We start from the raw sequence: 24081 nt of genomic DNA on the forward strand, positions 1-24081 counted from the left end.
AGGATGGGGCTTTCTAGGCAGAGAGCATGAGTAGAGAAAGTATGGATGCTCAAAGTCATCTGACTGTTTGGAGAGCTACAAAGGAGTCATTAGTCCAGTTACAGGAGAGGACAGGGTGACAGAGTGAATGAGGAGGAGGCACAGATGTGAGCCAGGTAGTGAAAGACCTTTTGTGCGTTTCTCAGGAGTTTGAACTTCCTCCTGAAGACGGCAGGGGGTCAAGAAAGGATCTGAGGCTCTGAAGTGATATAGACATGAGTAGACATCATGATGGAATTGCTGCTTCATCAGCAGTGTGGAGGATGACTTGAAGGACAGTTTAAAGGAAATCAAGGAGACCAGCGGTCCCAGTCAGAAAGCACCAAGGTCTGAACACACAGTGACAAGGAGGTGGTAGGGAAGGGCTCAGAGTTCCAGAGGTATTAAGAAGGAGGTATGTTCTGTGGGACTTGGTGAATGATTGACTGGGTGGGAAGCAGGGGCTTTAAACTTGTTGAAATCATAAACCACTGTAAATTAAGAGAGTGTCACGTTGTCATCATCTGGGGTCATCATGATTCCTTGTGTTACTATGAAAAGCTAAACCAGGGCAAATGTGCTAGCTTGGATGCTCAACATGGTCGGTGAGGGTGTGAGTGGGCCTTCTGTCCTGAGGCCTTTGAGGACATGGCAGTCCTCTGTCTTGACTCAGGTCAGTGTCGTTAACACAATTCCAGCCAAGCAGATCACTGCGTCCCCTAGTTCATTGGTTCATTTGTTCTTTTATCTTATTGATCAAGTATTTATGAAATGCCTGCTAAGCGATCTCATGGAGCTTATGTAATGGTGGGCAAGAGTGGAAGAAGAAGGAATCATGTATTAAAGTAAAAAAAGAAAATACTTTCAGATAGAGGTAAGTGGTTTTAAAAAATGAAAACAGAGTGAGGGAGAGGGCCTGGGAGGTTGGCTAAGAGCTTCGCCCTGGGAGGAACATCCCAGGGAAGAGTGCCGAGATAGCAGCTAGTTTGGTTGCTCACCTGGATTACTGCAGTCACTCCGTAACTGGTCTCCTTGCTTTCCCTATTCTCTGCCATTTTTGACACCACAGCTGAAGCAATCCTTTCAAAAATATGAATGAGATCCTCTCCTCAAAACCCTTCTGCACACCCCATGTCATAATGAGTAAAAGACAAAGCACCCACAGTGGCAGCAAGGCCCTCCCTGGTCAGACCCTCTTCTTTCCTCTCTGATCATGTCTCCTCCTTTCCTCCCTGCTTTCTCTGCTACAGCCCCAGTGGCTTCCTCCTGCTGCCTGAACATGTCAAACATGCTCCCATCTTTCTGCCAAGTGCTGCATGGTTGTCCCTCACTTTAGGTTTTGGCTCTTGTGTCATGTTGGTGGCCTCGGCCCAGCATAAACGAGAATTCCAGACTCTCAAAAGAAAGCAGGTCTTCAACATAAAGCATACTCTTTGCGCAAACTGTTTAGGTATCATGAGTCATTCTTTTTAAAAAAAAATTTTGGGGGGGTTGCTCTGGGTCTTCATTGCAGTGCACAGGCTTCTCATAGAAGTGGCTTCTCTCGTGGAGCACAGGCTCCAGGCATGCGGGCTCAGTAGTTGTGTCTCCTGGGCTTAGTTGCTCCATGGCATATGGTATCTTCTCAGACCAGGGATTGAACCCATAACCCCTGCACTGGCAGGCAGATTCTTATCCACTATACCACCAGGGAAGTCCCTTGAGTCGTTCTAATTAAGGATGATAGGAACCCTCCTGACTTTCCCAGGTGCCAGCCAAGGACCAGCCTTGCAAACAGACCTTTCTAAGGACAACAGTCTTAGGCTGCTGTGCTAACTTTTCTGCACAGCACGGCTAGCACCTTCCCAGTGAGCCCTTCTCTCACCACCCTCTTTAAAATAGCAGCTCCTCTACCAGCACTCCTTGCCCTCCTCTCCCTGTTTACTTTTTCTCCATAGCACTCATCACTCACTAAGATACTATATCATCTACATATTTGTTTATTGCCTGCATCTCCTACTAAAATGTAAGCTTCGTGAGGGGAGGGATTTTTGCCTGGTTTGTTTACCACCAAACCCCCAGCATCTGGACAGTGCTTGGTACATGGCAGGTACTCAATAATATATGATAAATGAATTAAAAACAGGAAAACATGGAACATGTGGTTAGAACAAAATAAGCTGTGCAGAAAGAGGTAGGAGATGGGGTTGCTGAGTTGATGAGTTGAGAGCAGACAGGGACCTTGTGGGCTGCAGGAAACAGCTTAGACAAACATATTTCTTAAGTCTCATGATCTCTCCATAGGATTGCCCAAACCAGATCTTTACCATTTTCTCAACCTCAACTCACTCTCCTCTTTCCACATGTCTATCTCTTTTTTCAGTCTCCAATTCTGTCCAGTGTAACACTTCATGCTCTTCTGCCCTAGAATTTATCACAGTTGTAATAAGTTAATTATTTGTATAATTCATTTAGTATCTGAGTTCTCCATTGAACTGAAAAATCCTATCTTGTTAATGCTTTATCCTCAGTGCCTAACCCAGAACTCAACAAATATCTGAATGAATGACTTGCTTTTCTTCAGAGTGCAGATGACCTTGGACTAGGCTAAGCCTCCTGGGGACCTTGAACCACCCCAGCGCTTTCCCATGCTCTCAGCCTAAAACCTTATCACCATTTCTCTAGCCTCCCACCAGATTTGAAGCATTCAGTGCCAGGAAAATCCTGGCCACGCCATGACTCAGTTTCTGATGCTTGGCTGTGGATGTTCACTTTTCAGGAGTCCTTGGAAAAGGCCCAGCTGCTTGCAGTAATTGGGGACCAGCTTATCCAAAGCCACCATTATGCAGTGGACTCCATCAGACCCAGGTGTGCGGAGCTCAGGCACCTTTGTGATGACTTCATCAATGAAAACAAAAAGAAACATGACATTTTAGAAAAGTCCTTGGAGTTGCACAGAAGGTTGGACAAGGTGAGCAAAACTAAGCCATGACCATAATGTGTGCAAAATGTCCTGTGAAGAAGTCTTAGTCATATTTGCCCTCCCTACCCCTCATTATTGTTGAGAGGATGAAGTGCTTCATGTGGAACAGCACTCAAGAGGCATTAAAAACTGTACCAATCTGAAGTTTTAGGAGTATTGAAGGTGAAAAATATCCTAGCCATCCACCACATCTCATTTGAATGAAAAAAAGTCCACATCTTCTGTGTGGACTCAGACTTAAAGTGTGTTTTGACCTGACCCAGCCCTTCTTGATGCCCCATCAAGTGTACAGAGAACCAAGCACTATAGTTGCAAAGTGCTTCTCCTCATTAAAGGCATCAGATTGTGAATCCTTTTGAAGAAGCCTAAGTAATAATGACCATTATACATTCCTACCATATATTGAACACCTACTGTGTTTCTACCAGGAGCATAGTTGCATCATCTATTTAATCCTTAATATAACCTGTGAGGAAGACAATAATGGCCTCATTTAAGAGATAGAAATTGATATTCAACATAGTTGAATGGGTCGATGAGTCACAGCATTTAGTACATAAGGTGAGCGTGCTATAATTGCAGATTTCCTGATGGACCACTCTGAAGACTCTGATTCAGTAAGTCTGGGATGATGCCCAGAAATCAGTATTTTCATCAAGTGTCCAGGTGATTTGGTGCAGGTGGTACCTAGACAACACTGAGGAACCTTGGAATAAAAGGTTGCCCAAGACCACACATGGGATAAATAGGGGATTGCAGATTTCGGGTCAGGATGGCCAAATTCCAAGACCCAGACTCCTTAGACTAGACTGCAACTCTATGCAGAGTGCTCACGGGGAGGGGTTGCCTCCCCCCACACCCCACTGCCCTTCAGCGGTGATCTCTGAGGCAGGTGGCCAGTCAGCAGGGGCCTTGACTTCTGGAGCCTTCCCTATCAGCTGTTCCAGCCAACACAGGGCTCATACCATGAGTCAGCATGCTCCGTTCCCACAGTTGTTCGTCTCTGATCGCTGGGAGCACCCGCCCAGGCTGTTTACACCATCCCATTGCCACAGGGATTTTAGTGTCAAGGAAATACAGCTGCTCCAGAAGCATGTGGCTCAGAAGGGCCTGGAGCACAGCCTGCTCTGTGTGCTGTGCTGTTAGCAAGATTAGCTAGCCGCTGTTTCCCTCACTCCATTTCTGCTACAGACATAATAGCCTAATGCGATCTGTGGAGTGTGTGTGTGTGTGTTTTAGGGAACAAGTAGCTGCTGTGACTCTGCAGAAGACCCAATCCTAGTGTTTTCTGCAGATATAGGCATGATTTTAAAGAGAAAGTTTTCACAGTATGTATCAAAGCATAATTCATATTATTTTGAAAATCCAAAAATATCAGAAGGAGGAGGAAAACAATGATTCATGGATGCTACTTATATTCCATTCCCCTCTTCATCCCCACACAATGGGAATCATCCATTTTAATATATCTTTATATGATTTCTTTTTAAGTCTAAAAGTAGTACACATTCAGTGTAGGTAATTTAGGGGAAAAGTCAAGACAAACTTAAGTTGCCTATAATTTTCCCACATAGAGATAACTACTTCGGAGCTCTCTTTGGATCTCTTTTTCTCTGTACAGTTATTTTACATAGCTCTTTAGGTCACGCAATAAATGGTAATGCACATGTACTTGCAAGGGTAGCTTCTTTTCATATAAATATTCAGACAGCACAAGGGCCCTTGTCTTTCTGTTTAAGTTTTTTAGAAATCAAATTGTTAGAATTCTTTACCTATGTGATTTCATCCCAACATTCTGGAAAGTTTAAGTACTGCTGTTCTGAGTCAAGAGTTTTGCATCCTTAGATTCTTCCCTTGGAAAGACAAATAGAAATGTGGACAGAGGAAAATGGTATTCTTGTTAAAGGAGACATTCCCTGTATCAGGAGGGCATGGAGGGCCCAGGTCTGAAGCCTCATTTTTCACTCTGTGCTCTTGTAACCAATTAAGATGCAAGAAAAACGACCTAGAGGTTAGACCCAAAAAGCCATTTGTTGTATTTTTCAATGGTTAAACCAAACATAGAAACAACTCAACTCTCTCCTCTTAGAGATTTGGCAATTATTGTCAGTGGAGAAGAATGTTTATGTGATTTATTTTTTGATTAAGTGACTTTCCTAAAAAGTATGCAGATATAAAATTGATTTGGGCTTGTCCACCTCATGGTTATATTTTTGAATGTCTAAACTTGATCCTGGATGACATGACATCCCATAATAATTGCCTGTTGTCTCAAAATCCTTGTGGACCCCATATGAGCTTGGACCTCCTGAGGATGGTGGTGGCTGAGCTGTGGACAGGCTAACTGCACAGGGCACTGTGTTTCTTTCCAAAAGGTCAGCCAGTGGTGTGAAGCAGGAGTCTACCTCTTGGCTTCCCAAGCTGTAGACAAGTACCAGTCCCGAGAGGGCATTGACATTGCCTTGAATGACATTGAGACATTCCTGGGCACAGCAAAGGAGTACCAGTTGCCCAGCTCCAAGGACTTTTACAACCAGTATGAGTTGATGCTCACTCTTGATATAAAGGTAATATTTCTGAGTTATTTTGATCCATGGTTGGGAAAGGGATGGGGGGACATTGCATGTTGCCCAAGAAAATTTATGTTGGATGTACTGAGCAGATTAACCAGTTCTTGAGCTCTCAAGTGGCCTCTTAGACTCCTGGTCTATGCTTCCTGGAAAACTGACCCTTCATGGCTTGATTCAAATAACTTTCATTATCTGACATTCATTTCTCTACAAATACTTATGAGCATCTCTGACATATCATGCTCTGTGCTGAAGGCCAAGGACACAGTTATGAGCAGAAATAGATGTGTTTACATCCTTCACTGAACTTACAGTTTATGTATGGGAGAGGCTGACATTAATAAATATCAAATACAAAACACAAAAATGTATTGCAAACTAAGATAAGTGCTTAAGAGGATGTATTCAGGGTTCTATTGGGTATAAAACAGAGGAACTTGACCTGGACTGAGGGTCAGGGAAGTTCCCTGGGAAGATTCACTTGAGCCAAGGCCCGGAAAATGAATAGAGAAGATGGGAGAGGCTTTCTAGATTGAAGGATCAGCATGTGCAAGGTTTCAGGGCTGAAGGGAGCCTGGCACAAGTTCAGAACCCCAAATTCAGAACGGCTAGAGTATAGAACACAAAGAATGTTTGGGGTGAGATTAGAGAGGGGTAGATGAGTTGGGGCCTTGTGGGGCATATGAAGGAGTTTGGTCTTTATTCTGAGAACCACTGAAGGATTTAAGAAGGAGAATAAGGATCAGATTTGCATTTTGAAGGGAGCACTTGTTCTGTGAAGCCAACAGAGTTATAGATAGTACACTTTCCTCTTACAGCCATATTACCTTGTATGTACTTCTAATGAAGGGGCTTTTTTTAACCTCTTTTGAGTCATGGACCCTTTTGAGAATCTGATACACCTATTTTTAGGGTTCTGTACTCAGAATGATTGAATGGAACTTGATGTAGGTACTGTTTACAAAGATATGGGCAGAATTTAGGAAACCCAATATGGATGGTGAAGCACCCTGGACTAGCAAGAAACAGGGAACAGTTACCACCACTAAGCCTGAAAGACAAATGGGAACTCAAGCAGCTCTATAGCTGTGGCTGTAAGAGAGATAGTCTGTAAGAGCTGTGGCCTTGGGCAGAGGCCACAGCTGGTGGGGAAATATATAGCCCTACTTTTCTCTCCCTCTCAGATTTCCTAGTGGTTCATCTCACTGGCCAAATCCAACTAAAAGCCCATGGACCTCTTGTGAGCCCATCTGATGGCTACTGTAGAGGTCAGCTTCCTGGGACACAGAGCAGTATAGAGAAGATGTAATGGGGGAGCAAACAGGGAATGCCCAGTATGTATAGCTTTTATGATTAATTTTAAGGGAACACCTTGAAGGATATCCATGGATCCAGGCTAAGTTCCTTTGCTCCAAAATGATACATAGCAAACTGCATTCTAGTTATTTACTTTTGTCTGTCTTGTTTATTATACTGGAAGCTGCAGTGAGGCAAGAGCCTCACCCACCTCTGTGTTCCTGTGCCTAGCCTGTGCCTAGTATCTTACAGTCCATGTTTGTTGAACAAATGGACAGGCAGGTGGCAAGTGGGCTAAGTACAGTGAGGGCAGCTTGGTGTGGGATTGTGCCTCAGTGTCAGTCTTTCCCTGACTCTTCCTGGTGGGTTTTGGTGTTAAGATATGATCTTAAAGTGGTGTTGGGGGTAGTTAGGCTGGTCCCCTTTCCCTAACACAGGGACCCTTCTACTTCCCTACAGAGAGGACAAAGAGAAGGTGCGTCTAGTGTCTGTGCTATATTGTAGACCCAGGATTTGGTAGCCTCAGATCGTATTCCCAAAGCAGAACAGTCTCATTTAGCTCCACATCCATTAGCTGCACAAACAAGTTTATCAGGTCAATCAGGGAGCCTTGTGGCCACAGATACCATTTTGGCCAACATCAGCAAATGTTATAACCACATCTCCCACCAGATAAGGAGTAAAACTTAATAAACCACTTCCAGGAAATAGGCAGAAACAAGGAGGAAGGAGGAGACCAGAAGAGAAATTTATTTTTAAAACCCAAAATGGACCCTCCAAGTCCCCCAAACCTTTTCTTCTTTTGGTTTGGAGTAAAATTCTAGATGTTAATGTTCAGATATTCTATTCTGTCAGAGAGTTTTATCCACTGAGGAGTAATGACTTGGTTGTCAAAATGGGTATTCTATAGACATAGAATAATCCTCATTATATGCATATACACACATTGGTACAGACACATGTATCTCCTTAGTTGGACAGTTGGTTCCAGGCATAGAAACAAGACCCCTAGTATCAATGAGCACACCCACCTCTGAGATCTTAGTTTCTAATACCATTCTCCAGTAGAAGAGAACTGGGCTCCTTGGAGAAATGGCCATATCTAGGACTGGGACAGGAAATGTACAAAATGATCCTAGAGAGGGTTATCAAGATGGCAGAGTAGGGGGATGCGAAGTTCACCTCTCCCAAAAAAACACATCAAGATTACATCTACACGTGGAACAATTCTCACTGAAAACAAATGAGACTGGTAGAAAGACACTTATACAACCAAAGCTGTAAGAAAGATCCATATGGAATTAGGTCAGGACCACACCCCTGGGAGAGGACACAAAAAAGGAGGGGGATTACATAGGCCTTTTAGGGAGTGAGCAATTTGAACTACATATGGGCACCCCAGCCCTGGGATCTGACACAGGGAAGATGAGTCCCTTTAGTTGGTTTGAAAACTCCTGGAAACAAGGTGGATGAAGCACATTGAAATTTCCCAGGATTCTGGCTAGTTTCCTGTGACTGCACCAATGACTGACTCTGCCCAAGCTAAGTGCTCACTTGGCTGTTCTTGCTCTGTGGTGGTGCAGCTTGACACTAGGGCAAGAGCTGCCACAGCTTCTGGAAGAGTGCAGTTGTGGGGGTTGGGGTGTGGAGCTGGCTCAGACCTGGCACAGCACCCAAACTGGGGCGAGGGCAGCCGTTACTGGTGCTCATGGAGGAGGCAGATCCAGAGTAGCCTGAATTCTGACTTATCTGCTGGGGCCACTCCAGCACACACCCCAGTCCACACCAGGTGCCTACTCTGAGCCCTCCTGTTCCAGCACTGCTGCCCTTTGGGGCAATTCTGGGGAAAGGGGGAGAGCACACAGAATAGAACCACCTCAGACCCACTCTCAGGGCCTCTGTTCCAGCAATCTGAGATCAGACCCCTCACCCAGTAGGGCAGTGATGGCCACTGAGCTGGGGGGAAGTCTGAGTCACACCCGGCTCTGGCTTCAGCCCCTCCATCTCCAGCCCATAACCTACCAAGGTGCTAGCTGCCAGCACACCCTGAGGAAAGATATGACTTGTGCTCATGTCAGATCCAGCTCTCCCACCAAAGCCACTGGGCACATGCAGACTATCTAGGGATGCTCCCACACAAGGACACCCCTTCAAGACCAGGATAGAGAACTGTTTCACCTAATTTCATAAAGACAGAAAAAGTTAAGCAGAATAAAAAGACAGTAAAAGTTGTTTCAATTGAAAGAACAAGAAAAAAAACCCTGATAAAACAACTAGTGAAACATAGATAAATAATTTATCAGATGAATAGTTCAAAGTATTGATAATAAGAATGTTAACTGAACTAGGGAAAAGAATAGGTGAACACAGTGGAAATATTAACAAGGAACTAAAAAGTATAAAAAAGAACCATTCAGAACTTAAGAATACAATAACTGAAATGAAAAAACACACTAGAAGGAATTAACAGCAGACCAGGTGAAACAGAAGAATACACAAGTGGTCTGGAAGACAGAATAATGGAAACTACCCAATCAGAATAGCAGAAAGAAAACAAATTTTAAAAAATGAGAATAGATTAAGGGACGCCTGCAAAGAGTCGGACACGACTGAACGACTGAACTGAACTGAACTGAACTGGAACAATATTAAGCATACTAGCATTTGCATTATAGAGGCCCCAGAAGGAAAAGAGAGAGAGATAGAGGAGTCAAAAATGTATTTGATGAAATTATAGCTGAAAACCTCCCAAACCTGAGGAAGGAAACAGATAACCAGGTACAAGAAGCACAGAGCAGCCCACACCAGATGAACCCAAAGAGACCCACACTAGGTGTAATTAAAATGACAAAAGTTGAAGATAAAGAGAATTCTAAAGGCAACAAGAGGGGGAGAAAAAAAAGTTATATACAAGGGAACCCCCATAAGGCTATCAGCTGATTTTTCTGCAGAAACTTTGCAGTCCAGAGTGAGTGGCCATGATATATTTAAAATGCTGAAAGAAAAAAAACCTACAATGTATGATACTCTACACAGTAAGATTATCTTTTAGAATTGAATGAGAAATAACTTATTAGATGAACAAAAACTAAAAGAGTTCATCAATACTAAATAAATGTTAAAAGAGATGATCCAAAGTGGAAAGAAAATGCTATAAGAAGTAAGAATTTATAGGAAAGGAAAAATTCCAATAGTAAAAGCAAATATGTAGTGAAGGCTGTGGATGAACCACTTAACTAAGCTGGTAGGAAGATTAAAAGATAAAAAATCATAAAATTAAACATAACTACGGTGAACAGTGAAGAGATACGCATGAAGATGTAAAATACACATCAAAAACACAAAACATGAGGGAGGGGCAGTAAAAGAGTGTAGCTGTTTTAGAATGTGTTTTAATTTAAATGAGCACCAGTTTGAAAAAAATAAATACAGTTACAGATAAACATATATGAACCCCATAATAACCACAAATCAAAACCCACAACAGATATACAAAAATCAGAGAGAGAGGAACACAAGCATTCCACTAAAGAAAATCATGAAACCACAAGTTAAGAAACTAAAAGAAGGAAAGGACAGAGAACAATTAATTACAAAAACCAGAAAACAAGTAACAAAATGGCAGTAAGTACAAAACTATCAATAATTACTTTATATGTCAGTGGAATAAATTCTCCAGTCAAAAGACATAGAATGGCTGATTGGATTAAAAAAGAATACCTCTCTATATGTGACTTACAAGAGACTCACTTCAGAGCTAAAGACACACAGACTGAAAGTGAGAGGTTGGAAAAAGATATTTTGTACAAATGGAAACAGCAATAAAGAGAAGGCAGTAATATCAGACAAAATGGACTTTAAAACAAAGTCTATAACAAAGGACAAAGAAGGGTATTATTTAATGATAAAGGGATCAATACAAGAATATAAAAGGGGTATAACTTATTAACATATATGCACCTAGTACAGGAAAACCTAAATCTATAAAGCAAATATTAACAGATTTAATGGGAAGCTTCCCAGTGGCTCAGTGGTAAATAATTTGCCTGCAATGCAGGAGATGCAGGAGATGTGGATTTAATCCCTGGGTCAGAAAGATCCCCTGGAGGAGGAAATGACAATCTTTCCCAGCATCAGGGTCTTTTCAAATGAGTCAGTTCTTCACATCAGGAGGCGAAGTACTGGAGTTTCAGCTTCAGCATCAGTCCTTCCAATGGAATATTCAAGGTTGATTTCCTTTAGGATTGACTGGTTTGATCTTCTTGCCCTCCAAGGGACTGTCAAAAGTCTTCTCCAACACCACAGTTTGAAAGCATCAATTCTTCAGCACTCAGCCTTCATTATGGTCCAACTCTCATGACTACAAACCATACAAACCGTAGCTTTGACTATATAGACTTTTGTTGGCAAAGTGATATCTCTGCTTTTTAATATGCTGTCTAGATTTGTCATAGCTTTCCTTCCAAGGAGCAATCGTCTTTTAATTTCATGGCTGCAGTCACTGTCCGCAGTGACTTTGGAGCCCAAGAAAATAAAATCAGTCAGTGCTTCCACTATTTCTCCTTATATTTTCCATGAAGTAACTTATACTTAGAACTGGACATGGAACAATGTTCCATGAACATGAAGATCATTCAAAATTGGGAAAGGAGTACATCTGTTTGTCACCTCCACTGTATAATCATAAGGGATTGCTACCTATTTTTATAAATCAAGTTTTATCAGAACACAGTTGCTCACTTTCATTTATGTATTATCTATCATCTATGACTGCTTTTCTGCTAAAATAACCAAGTTTGGCAGATACATCAGCGACTAGACGATCTGCAAAGCCTGAAATATTTACTGTTTCGTCCTTTTCAAAAAAAATTGCCAATCTGTGGTCTAGATCAAAACTTTTCAACAGAAATATAATGTAAACCATATATGTAATTCAAGATTTTCTGGTAGTTGCATTTTAAAAAATAAAAAGAAACAAATTAAATCAATTTTAATAATGTTTTTTTCCACCTTTGTGCAAAATATTTCAACATAAAATCACTGTTGTATAATTAATTATATTTTAATGAGATATTTTATGTTCTTTTTTCAAGTAAATGTTCAAAATCCAGTGTGTATTTAAACAATGCAGCTCAATTCAGACTAGCTGTATTCCAGGTGCTCACTAACCACATGTGGCCAGTGGGTACCAGATGGACAGTTCAGGTCTGCCTTCAGATCCTCCGATAAGTGAGACCTGACTCAGATTTTAGTGCAGAGGTCAGCCTTGACAGGGCCTTAGGCTATAGGGAAAGAGTTGTTCTATAGCTAACATTACAGTCCTCAGGGATCTTTGCTCTTTCCTCAGAAGATGGTTCAGCATAGAAAAGACAAATTTACTTTTTCCAGTTGCAAAATGTGGCAACCCCCCTGGATGTGTGCTGAGCCTGTACTTTTGGAATTTGGCATCCTCAGGCCACCCTGCATGGATTATGGTGTTTCAGCTCTTCTGAGTCCCTTCTTTGGTGGTTAAAATCATCCAAAAGATGGATGTCAGAGTCAGCATGACAAAGAGAAAGCTACCCACTTCCTTGACCCACCAGAGCTGAAGGGACATCATGCTGAAAGAAATGTATTTCAGCTGGATTCAGGCCTTGGGGAAACCCAGGTGAAACAGTTCTGGTTTTTTGTTCTTCTGAACCTTTGCCTTAGGGCACATAGTCCCTTGTGAGAACATGTTTGAGATCCATCTTTCCCTGGTACTTGATCTTATATAGAGAAGAGGTCTTGCAGAATAAAATTTAAATGTGTATCCTTTTCATCACACATCCTTGTGCTTCCCTTGATCCTGCTTCAAAATTTAGCTACTCTTTCCCCTACAATACTTACAGTCTTTTTTCCACCAGGGCCTTTATTCAGGTTACATTTCTCATTTTGAATCATTCTTTTGTAAGTTGGCCTGTGACATCCTTTTCTACCATGAATGGTTTTGCCTTAGTGAGCATTTAACCACTCAGCATATATTAACTCATAGTCAGCAAAAGAGTCTGAAGTACTTGCAGTAATTGGATGCAATCTCAAAAATGACAGAATGATCTCTGCTTGTTTCCAAGGCAAACCATTCAAAATTACAGTAATCTAAGTCTATGCCCCGACCAGTAATGCTTAAGTTGCATGGTTCTATGAAGACCTACAAGACCTTCTAAAACTAACACCCCAAAAAGATGTCCTTTTCATGATAGGGGACTGGAATGCAAAAGTAGGAAGTCAAGAAATACCTGGAGTAATAGACAAATTTGGCCTTGGAGTACAGAATGAAGCAGGGCAAAGGCTAGTAGAGTTTTGCCAAGCAAACACATTGGTCATAGCAAACATCCTCTTCCAACAACACAAGAGAAGACTCTACACGTGGACATCACCAGATGGTCAACACCGAAATCAGATTGATTATATTCTTCACAGCCAAAGATGGAGAAGCTCTATACAGTCAGCAAAAATAAGACCGGGAGCTGGCTGTGGCTCAGATCATGAACTCTTTATTGCCAAATTTAGACTTAAATTGAAGAAAATAGGGAAAACCACCAGACCATTCAGGTATGACATAAATCAAATCCCTTATGATTATACAGTGGAAGTGAGAAATAGATTCAAGGGATTATATCTGATAGACAGAGTACCTGAAGAACTATGGACGGAGGTTTGTGACATTGTACAGGAGGTAGGGATTAAGACCATCCCCAAGAAAAAGAAATGCAAAAAGGCCAAATGGTTGTCTGAGGAGGGCTTACAAATAGCTGTGAAAAGAAGAGAAGCAAAAGGCAAAGGAGAAAAGGAAAGATACACTCATTTGAATATCCAAAGAATAGCAAGGAGAAATAAGAAAGCCTTCCTCAGTGATCAGTGCAAAGAAATAGAGGAAAACAACAGAATGGGAAAGACTAGAGATCTCTTCAAGAAAATTAGAGATACAAGGGAATGTTTCATGCAAAGATGAGCACAATAAAGGACAGAAATGGTATGGACCTCACAGAAGCAGAAGATATTAAGAATAGGTAGCAAGAATACACAGAAGAACTATACAAAAAAGATCTTCATGCCCAGATAATCACGATTGTCTGATCACTCACCTAGAGCCAGACATCCAGGAATGCGAAGTCAAGTGGGCCTTAGGAAGCATCACTACAAATAAAGCTAGTGGAGGCGATGGAATTCCAGTTGAGCTATTTCAAATCCTAAAAGATGATGCTGTGAAAGTGCTGCACTTAATATGCCAGCAAATTTGGAAAACTCAGCAGTGGCCACAGGACTGGAAAAGGTCAGTTTTCATTCCAGTCCCTAAGAAAGGCAATGCCAAAGAATGATCAACTACCTCACAATTGCACTCATCTCACACGCTAGTAAAGTAATGCTCAAAATTCTCCAAGCCAGGCTTCAACAGTACATGAACCATGAACTTCCAGATGTTCAAGGTGGATTTAGAAAAAGCAGAGGAACCAGAGATCAAATTGCCAACATCTGTTGGATCATCAAAAAAGCGGGAGAATTTCAGAAAAGCATCTACTTCGGCTTTATTGACTATGCCAAAGCCTTTGACTGTGTGGATCACAACAAACTGTGGAAAATTCTTTGAGAGATGGGAATACCAGACCACCTGCCCTGCCTCCTGAGAAATCTGTATGCAGGTGAGGAAGCAACAGTTAGAACTGGACGTGGAACAACAGACTGATTCCAAATTGGGAAAGGAGTACGTCAAGTCTTTATATTGTCACCCTGCTTATTTAACTTATAGCAGAGTACATCATGAGAAATGCCAGACTGGATGAAGCACAAGCCGGAATTAAGATTGCTGGGAGAGATATTAATAACCTCAGATACGCAGATGATACCACTCTTATGGCAGAAAGCGAAGAACTAAAGAGCCTCTTGATGAAAGTGAAAGACGAGAGTGAAAAAGTTGGCTTAAAACTCAACATTCAGAAAACTGAGATCATGGCATCTGGTCCCATCACTTCATGGAAAATAGATGGGGAAACAGTGGAAATAGTGGCTGACTTTATTTGGGGGGGCTCCAAAATCACTGCAGATGGTGACTGCAGCCATGAAATTAAAAGATGCTTGCTCCTTGGAAGAAAAGTTATGGCCAATCTAGACAGCATATTAAAAAGCAGAGACATTACTTTGCCAACCAAGGTCCATCTAGTCAAAGCTTTGTTTTTTCCAGTAGTCCTGTATGGATGTGAAAGTTGGACTATAAAGAAAGCTGAGTGCCAAAGAATTGATGTTTTTGAACTGTGGTATTGGAGAAGACTCTTGAGAGTCCCTTGGACTGCAAGGAGATCCAGCCAGTCCATCCTAAAGGAAATCGGTCCTGAATATTCATTGGAAGGACTGGTTTTGAAGCTGAAACTACAATTCTTTGGCCACCTGATGCAAAGAACTGACTCATTTGAAAAGACCCTGATGCTGGGAAAGATTGAAGGTGGGAGAAGGGGACGACAGAGGATGAGATGGTTGGATGGCATCACCGACTCAATGGACATGAGTTTGAGTAAGCTCTGGGAGTTGGTGATATCGACAGGGAAGTCTGGCCTGCTGCAGTCCATTGGGTGGCAAAGAGTTGGATACGACTGAGTGACTGAACTGAGGTGAACTGAACTGAATCCCTTGGTGCCTGGCAGTGTTCCAGGTGCTGGAGATACAGTGGTGAAAAGAATACAACCACTGACAATCAAGTGGGAGATACATGCTCTTAGAATCACAATTCTGTACAAGGCAAGATATGCAATGACCTCCATATGGATGCTCAGAGAAGAGGGGAAGATGAGAGAAAGGGAATGCCTCCTGTTCTCAGATTAAGTACAGAGCCACGAGCTCATGATCTACTTTTTTTCCCCATAGACTAAAGCCCAGAAAGTCCTGCAGAAGCTGAGCGATGTGCAGGAAATATTTCACAAGAGACAAATGAGTCTGATGAAACTGGCAGCCAGACAGACTCGCCCAGTGCAACCCGTGGCCCCCCATCCTGAGTCCTCCCCAAAATGGGCATCACCAAAAATCAGCCAGCCCTCCACTTTGGGTGAGTTACTTGGGGAAGGAAGTTTTGTGGTTTTATGTTTCATCCATGCTCGTGAGGATTTAGATTATGCTTATTTAAGATGCATAATGGTCACTGTTTCAACAGATATTATTTAAGATATGGAATAGTACAGGCATTGAAGACTTATAAATTTAGGTAAAACTGAATGCCTGGATGCCAGGAGAAGTTCACAGTCTAGTAGAAGAACAATATAAATGCATGAATAGGATTAGCATAAAAAAAGCTTCATTAAAAACCTTTAAAAGGCCAACAAGATTCTGTTAGCAAAAGAATGGTAAAATTGGTTCTTTGAAAAAAATAAAAAGATGAGTCCTTACATCAGTCCTCCATGGTCTTGATTACTATAGCCTACTAATAAGACTTGAGATTAGGTAATATAAGTCTTCCAACTTTGTTATTTTTCAAGATTGTTTTGGCTATTTTAGGTCCTTTTCATTTCCATAAAAATTGTAAAATCACTTTTCAGTTTCTCCTGGGATGAATATGTAGATCACTGAATGAATATATAGTTCAGTTTGGGGAGAACTTTTATCTCACCAATGTTCAATCTTTCAACTTATAAATGTTATAATGTTCCATTTATTTAGGTCTTCTTTAATTTTCCTCAACAATTTAGTAGTTTTGAGTGTAAAGATCTTAAATATGTCATGCTTGTAAAAAGCTGTATGATAAATGGAATTTACCATATATAACTATTATCAATAGGAATATATTTCTGTATAGAAATGTAATCCTATCATCTGTAAATAAGGACAGTTTTACTTCTGTTTCAGTCTTCACGCTTTTTTCCCCCTTGCCCCATGATAACGGCTGGAACTTTTAGTAGAACATTGAATAGAAGTGTTAAGATCAGACATACATGATTCTTCCCAGTTTGTAGGGAAAGAACTTATTGTTCACCTTGAAGTATATGTTAGCAGTAAGTTTTTCACAGATGTACTTTATGAGATTGAGAAAGTTCCCTTCTATTCCAGTTTGTTAAGAGTTTTATCATGAATGATTGTTGAATTTTTCAAATGCTCTCTTTGGTGCATATAGTTAGTTACTAGTAGTTGCTCAGTAGTGTCCGACTCTTTGCAACCACATGGACTATGGCCCTCCAGGCTCCTCTATCCATGGAATTCTCCAGGCAAGAATACTGGAGTGATTTGCCATTTCCTTCTCCAGGAGATCTTCCCAACCAAGGGATCAAAATTGCCTCACTTATGTCTCCTGCATTGGCAGGCAGTTTCTTTACCACTAGTGCCACCTGGGAAGCGCTATGTATGATTTTTCTCCTTTATTGGTTTATATGGTGGATTACAGTGATTTATTTTTATATGTTAAAACAATCATGCATTCTGGGTAAACATGCTTGGATATTTTATATATATATATATATATAAAATTTGTTGCCACATGTATTTTGAAACTTATTAAGCATGCACAGATTCATAATTATTTTATCTTGCAGATATATTGGCCCTTTTATAATAATGAAATATCATTCTTTCCCTTCTTATCTTTAGTAATAGGCCCTATATTGAAGTCTACTTTGTCAGATATTAATATTGCCATTCCAGCTTTTTATGCTTAATGTTTACATGATACACTTTTTCATTCTTCTATTTCTGACTTTATTTTTAAAGTATATTTCTTATAGACAGCTTTACTTGGGTCTTCCCTTTTAAAAACATTATGTTAACTTCTATCTTCTAATTAGAGTGTTTAATTGATTTTACATAATATGTAATTATTGATATAGTTGGATTTAGAGCTACTATTTCATTATTTGTTCTCTATTTGTCTCATACTTTTTTTATTCCTCTTATCTCCTTTCCTGACTTTTTTGAGGTTAGCCATTTTTTAGTATTCTCTTTTAATTCCTCTACTGACTTTTTACATACATACACACATACCTTTTTGCATTGTTTTTCCCCCAGTGTTTCTTCTAGGTATTACCATGTGTATCCCTAATTTCTCACAATCTACTTTGAGTTAATATTGTAGCACATTGTGTAAATACAGGAAATTTGCAACAGTATAGTTGCATATGCCGTTTAATCATCTTCTGTGCTATTCTTATCCTAAATATTACGTCAACATATGTTACATACCCCAATATTGTGTTATAATTTTTGCTGTAAACAGGCATATATCTTTCAACAAAATTTGGAGAAAGGACGAAAAAAGGAACAAATATATAGATAATTTTATATTTACTTCCTATTCACCATTTCTGATGTTCTTTATTCCTTATTGAATTACCGTCCTGTATTTTGTCTCTTCCGGCTGAAAACCTTCCTTTGGCATTTCTTGTTTTGCAGGTCTGTTTGCAACAAATTCTTTCAGTTTTTATTTATCTGAAAATTATGGGGTCTTTTGATAACTCTCCATTTAATACAATTTACAGTCCCTGTCTCCTACCACATATTAAGCTTTTTAGAATTAAAAAGTTGATAACAGTTTAGTGTTATAACTTTAGTGTTTAGTTCACTAAATTCACAGTTTTGTGAATTTCTTTCCAGAATTTTTCCACACACATACACACACACATACACATGTACACTCAGACACACTTATGCATGCACACCACAGATACACACAGACATGCACACATAGAGACATCCTTGGATGGTTGGAAACAGGGCTTGGTTCTCTTGACCTCTTATATAGGGCACTTTCCCAAAGCTAATTATACTCCTTTATATGACTTTGCTTCCCTCATTATTATTATTATTATTTGGATTTCCCTCATTATTTTAAAGGACATATATTTGTTACAAATAAACAAAGCACGACGATAAATTGTTTCTCAGCTTTTCAAACACAAGACTTCACAGTAACTAATGATCCTAGGATCCACAGATCTTTGACATGTCCGAACAGGTACTGTGGACTTTGATCAGGCGACTTGCTTATTTTGTATAATGCTCCTATGCTTTTGTTTTGGAGATTAACCACTGAGTGTGGATTCTAGCTGGTTGACAACAGGATTGTTGAACACATTCATCTGACTCCTTAGTAACTGAGTCCATGCCAAGATAAAGTATTATATTTCACAGTGTAAGGAACATTGTCAGGGCCACTTAGAGGTGGGAGCTGGAATCTCAGCTCTGACTCTTGGTAGCCAAGTGTCTTGGGTACTCTGAACCTCTCTGAAGTACACAAGGAACGTGAAAACATTCTTTTGTGGCTATGTGTGCCCATTTGTGTCTGACTCTTTGCAACCCCGTGGGCTGCAGCCTGTCAGACTCCTCTGTCCATGGTGTCTTCTAGGCAGGAATACTGGAGTGGCTTGCCATTTCCAATCCAGGGGATCTTGCCAACCCAGGGATTGAACTTGCATCTTCTGTGTCTCTTGCATTGGCAGACAGATTCTTTACCACTGTGCCACCTGGGAAGCCCCCTTCTGTGGCTATGCTGCTGCTGTTGCTAAGTCACTTCAGTCGTGTCTGACTCTGTGCGACCCCATAGACGGCAGCCTACCAGGCTCCCCCGTCCCTGGGATTTTGCAGGCAAGAACACTGGAGTGGGTTGCCATATCCTTCTCCAAAGCACGAAAGCGAAAAGTTAAAGTGAAGTCGCTCAGTAGTGTCTGACTCTTCGTAACCCCATGGATTACAGCCTACCAGGCTCCTCTGCCCATGGGATTTTCCAGGCAAGAGTACTGCAGTGGGGTGCCATTGCCTTCTCCGTCTGTGGATATAATAGTAGCTAAAATATACTGAGTGCTTACCAAGACCTAAACACTTTGTGCATATTAATTCACTAAGGCCTCATACACACATACATACTCTTCAGTTTAGTTTAGTCTCTCAGTCATGTCTGACTCTTTGCGACCCCAGGAATCGCAGCACGCCAGGCCTCCCTGTCCATCACCAACTCCCAGAGTCCACCCAAACTCATGTCCATTGAGTCGGTGATGCCATCCAGCCATCTCATCCTCTGTTGTCCCCTTCTCCTCCTGCTCCCAATCCCTCCCAGCATCAGGGTCTTTTCCAATGAGTCAATTCTTCTCATGAGGTGGCCAAAGTATTGGAGTTTCAGCTTCAACATCAGTCCTTCCAATGAACACCCAGGAACTGATCTCCTTTAGGATGGACTGGTTGGATCTCCTTGCAGTCCAAGGGACTCTCAAGAGTCTTCTCCAACACCACAGTTCAAAAGCATCAATTCTACAGCACTCAGCTTTCTTCACAGTCCAACTCTCACATTCATACATGACCACTGGAAAAACCATAGCCTTGACTAGATGGACCTTTGTTGGCAAAGTAATGTCTCTGCTTTTGAATATGCTATCTAGATTGATCATAACTTTCCTTCCAAGAAGTAAGTGTCTTTTAATTTCATGGCTACAGTCACCATCTGCAGTGATTTTGGAGCCCAGAAAAATAAAGTCTGACACTGTTTCCACTGTTTCCCCATCTATTTGCCATGAAGTGATGGGACCAGATGCCATGATCTTTGTTTTCTGAATGTTGAGCTTTAAGCCAACTTTTTCACTCTCCACTTTCACTTTCATCAAGAGGCTTTTTCGTTCCTCTTCACTTTCTGCCATAAGGGTGGTGTCATCTGCATATCTGAGGTTATTGATATTTCTCCCGGCAATCTTGATTCCAGCTTGTGCTTCTTCCAGCCCAGCGTTTCTCATGATGTACTCTGCTATAAGTTAAATAGGCAGGGTGACAATATACAGCCTTGATGTACTCCTTTTCCTATTTGGAACCAGTCTGTTGTTCCATGTCCAGTTCTAACTGTTGCTTCCTGACCAGCATATCGGTTTCTCAAGAGGTTGGTCAGGTGGTCTGGTATTCCCATCTCTTTCAGAATTTTCCACAGTTTATTGTGATCCACACAGTCAAAGGCTTTGGCATAGTCAATAAAGTAGCTTGAACATCTGGAAGTTCACGGTTCACATATTGCTGAAGCCTGGCTTGGAAAATTTTGAGCATTACTTTACTAGCATGTGAGATGAGTGCAATTGTGTGGTACTTTGAGCATTCTTCAGCATTGCCTTTCTTTGGGATTGGAATGAAAACTGACCTTTTCCAGTTCTGTGGCCACTGCTGAGTTTTCCAAATTTGCTGGCATATTGAGTGCAGGACTTTCACAGCATCATCTTTCAGGATTTCAAATAGCTCAACTGGAATTCCATCACCTCCACTAGCTTTGTTCATAGTGATGCTTCCCAAGGCCCATTTGACTTCACATTCCAGGATGTCTGGCTCTAGGTGAGTGATCAAACCATCATGATTATCTGGGTCATAAAGATCTTTTTTGTACAGTTCTTCTGTGTATTCTTGCTACCTTTTCTTAATATCTTCTGCTTCTGTTAGGTCCATACCATTTCTGTCCTTTATCAAGCCCATCTTTGCATATGTTTCCTTGGTATCTCCAATTTTCTTGAAGACAAAGTACCGCACAATTGCACTCATCTCACATGCTAGTAAAGTAATGCTCAAAATTCTCCAAGCCAGGCTCAGCAATACATGAACTGTGAACTTCCAGATGTTCAAGCTGGATTTAGAAAAGGCAGAGGAACCAGAGATCAAATTGCCAACATCTGTTGGATCATCAAAAAAGTGAGAGAATTTCAGAAAACCATCTACTTTGCTTTATCGACTACACCACAGCCTTTGACTGTGTGGATCACAACAAACTATGGAAAACTTACAGAGATGGGAATACCAGACCACCTGACCTGCCTCCTGAGAAATCTGTATGCAGGTGAGGAAGCAACAGTTAGAACTGGACATGGAACAACAGACTGGTTCCAAATCAGGAAAGGAGTACATTAAGGCTGGCTTAAAACTCAACATTTGGGAAATGAAGATCATGGCATCTGGTCCCATCACTTCATGGCAAATAGATGGGGAAACAGTGGAAACAGTAAGATACTTTATTTGGGGGGGCTCCAAAATCACTGCAATTGGTGACTGCTGACACAAAATTAAAAGACACTTTCTCCTTGGAAGAAAAGTTATGACCAACCTAGATAGCATATTAAAAAGCAGAGACATTATTTTGCCAACCAAGGTCTGTCTAGTCAAAGCTATGGTTTTTCCAGTAGTCATGTATGGATGTGAAAGTTGGACTATAAAGAAAGCTGAGTGCTGAAGAATTGATGGTTTTGAACTGTGTTGTTAGAGAAGACTTTTGAGAATCCTTTGGACAGCAGGAGATCCAACCAGTCCAGCCTAAAGGAAATCTATCCTGAATATTTATTGGAAGGACTGATGCTGAAGCTGAAACTGTAATACTTTGGCCACCTGATGTGAAGAACTGACTCATGTGAAAACACCCTGATGCTGCAAAAGATTGAGAGCGGGAGGAGAAGGGATGACAGAGGATGAGATGATTGGATGGCATCACCACCTCAATGTACATGAGTTCGAGTAAACTCTGGGTGTTGGTAATGGACAGGAAGGCCTGGCATGCTGCAGTCCATGGGGTCACAAAGATTGGACATGACTGAGGACTGAACTGAAGTGAACTGAAGCTAAGGCTCTTTAATATTGTATGCTTCATATGTGGAAGAGCAAAACTTGAGTTCTGGCAACATTGCTCCCACGTCCTTGCCTTTAACTTCACTGCTGTACTTAACAGAGTTAAGGGGAAGTGGTTCTCAGTCATGGGTATTGCCAATCAGTATATGCATTTCTAGCTTCCTGTTACTATGCCTAGAATCATTCAGGTTACAGAGATCCTGCAGAGAACGAGGAGCCCAGTGGGTTGTTCATTGTTATAAAATAGATTCAGCAGTCATACAACCTGGGGCAGCTATCTGTGCACTTCACTACAGATTTCAATGTAACATGTTTAGAAAACCCACAGAAAGATCAAGGGGCTTCCAGTTGGCTCACAGAGGCTTGGGAGGGCCTCTGGAGGCAAGACAGTCAACCTCCATCAAGTCTGCCACACATAAGCATCTGGGTGGTATTGGTGACATTAGGTGGATGACATTTTGGCCACCAGACCTAGAAATGTTCATATCCTGTCCTGGGTTAATCGCATGTATCCTGTGAGTTTCCCAAAGGGACTGTATATACAAGGGTGGTGATGGTGACCAGTAAGAATGTAAAGTACCACTTACTTACTAGTCTTGTAGTCATTACCCCCAGGGCAGCCTTCTGGTAAAACTGTTAGAAAGCTACAAATCTAACCAGGGCTTCTCCTCCCCAAATCCCAATCTTACTGCCAAATGACCGTGGAGGTTGAAGACGGCTATTTCCCAGGCATCTTAGTGCCTGGTGGGAAGGAGAGGAGGGAGAGAGAATGATTGAGACATAAGAGTAAGAGCAAGCCTGCCCAATTTCCTCCAGACTCAGCAGATTCTTCACACAGTCATCCTGTCCACTAATAAATGCAATTGCATCAATTCTGGAATGCAACTGTTAGATCATTAGGTTAGCAACAATTTCTATCCTCTTACATAATCATAGTGTGTTTAAATGGTAAGATTTTAGTATTTTTCAAATTTCCTATTAATAATCACTAATTAATTACCTGTATAATGGAAAGAATATGCTCAGTAGAATGTGGTACCTAGAATTCAATCTTCCAATCCAAGAACAACATCAAGTGCAATGTTATACATTGCAAATGAAAATGCTAAAGCATCAGTATATAAACAGAACCCATGAAGCTTAGAATAGTTAAGGAAGACTTCATGAAGAAAACAACTTTTTAACTGGGCCTTAAAAATGGGAATGATGGAAACTATCATTTTTACCATGTTACCTTGATTGACTGGTTGCAGTTTGATGTTTTCCCTTGGTGTTGGGTATGACTTTTTTCTCTTTGGATCAAGTGCCTGGGATCAAGGACTCTTTCTTTTCTGCATCTCCTCTTCACCTCCAATTTCATCTACTATTTTGAAAATATGTAGCAGCTCAATTAAGCTTTGTTAATCAACTACATCAGCATGATCCAAGTCAGGCTAAGTGCTCTGAGTTATTAGCCAACTAGCCAAATTAATGGCAGGTTTCCTTTATCTCTCTAGTTCCTCATCAGAAAACATCTGAGGAACCTTATACAGAGACAGATTTAAACTCAGAGGAAAAGGAAGATGATGAGACTAAATCTGAAGTCAAGGTAAGATCACCTTTCCTTTACTGATAGAAATTTCTGACATATTTAAGAGTGCTGCCATCAGTCAGTCAGTTCAGTCGCTCAGT

The 24081-nt window shown here is 41.1% G+C and overlaps 2 protein-coding genes across 2 annotated transcripts in view; one reads left to right on the forward strand and one right to left on the reverse strand.

Annotated features, from left to right (window-relative positions):
* The window catches only part of MCF2L2 (MCF.2 cell line derived transforming sequence-like 2), a 265716-nt gene that overhangs the window by 114221 nt on the left and 127414 nt on the right, over positions 1-24081 (forward strand). The window contains exons 11-14 of the mRNA XM_070372807.1: positions 2777-2968; positions 5356-5547; positions 15724-15901; positions 23907-23998. Of these exons, the coding sequence (XP_070228908.1) occupies positions 2777-2968; positions 5356-5547; positions 15724-15901; positions 23907-23998 (654 nt within the window). The remainder of the gene's footprint in view (positions 1-2776; positions 2969-5355; positions 5548-15723; positions 15902-23906; positions 23999-24081) is intronic.
* Positions 1-24081, reverse strand: part of B3GNT5 (UDP-GlcNAc:betaGal beta-1,3-N-acetylglucosaminyltransferase 5) — a 76068-nt gene that overhangs the window by 16244 nt on the left and 35743 nt on the right. The window lies entirely within an intron of this gene.

The sequence above is a fragment of the Bos mutus genome, chromosome 1 (assembly GCF_027580195.1).
Source record: "Bos mutus isolate GX-2022 chromosome 1, NWIPB_WYAK_1.1, whole genome shotgun sequence".
NCBI classification, from domain to species: Eukaryota; Metazoa; Chordata; class Mammalia; order Artiodactyla; family Bovidae; genus Bos; species Bos mutus.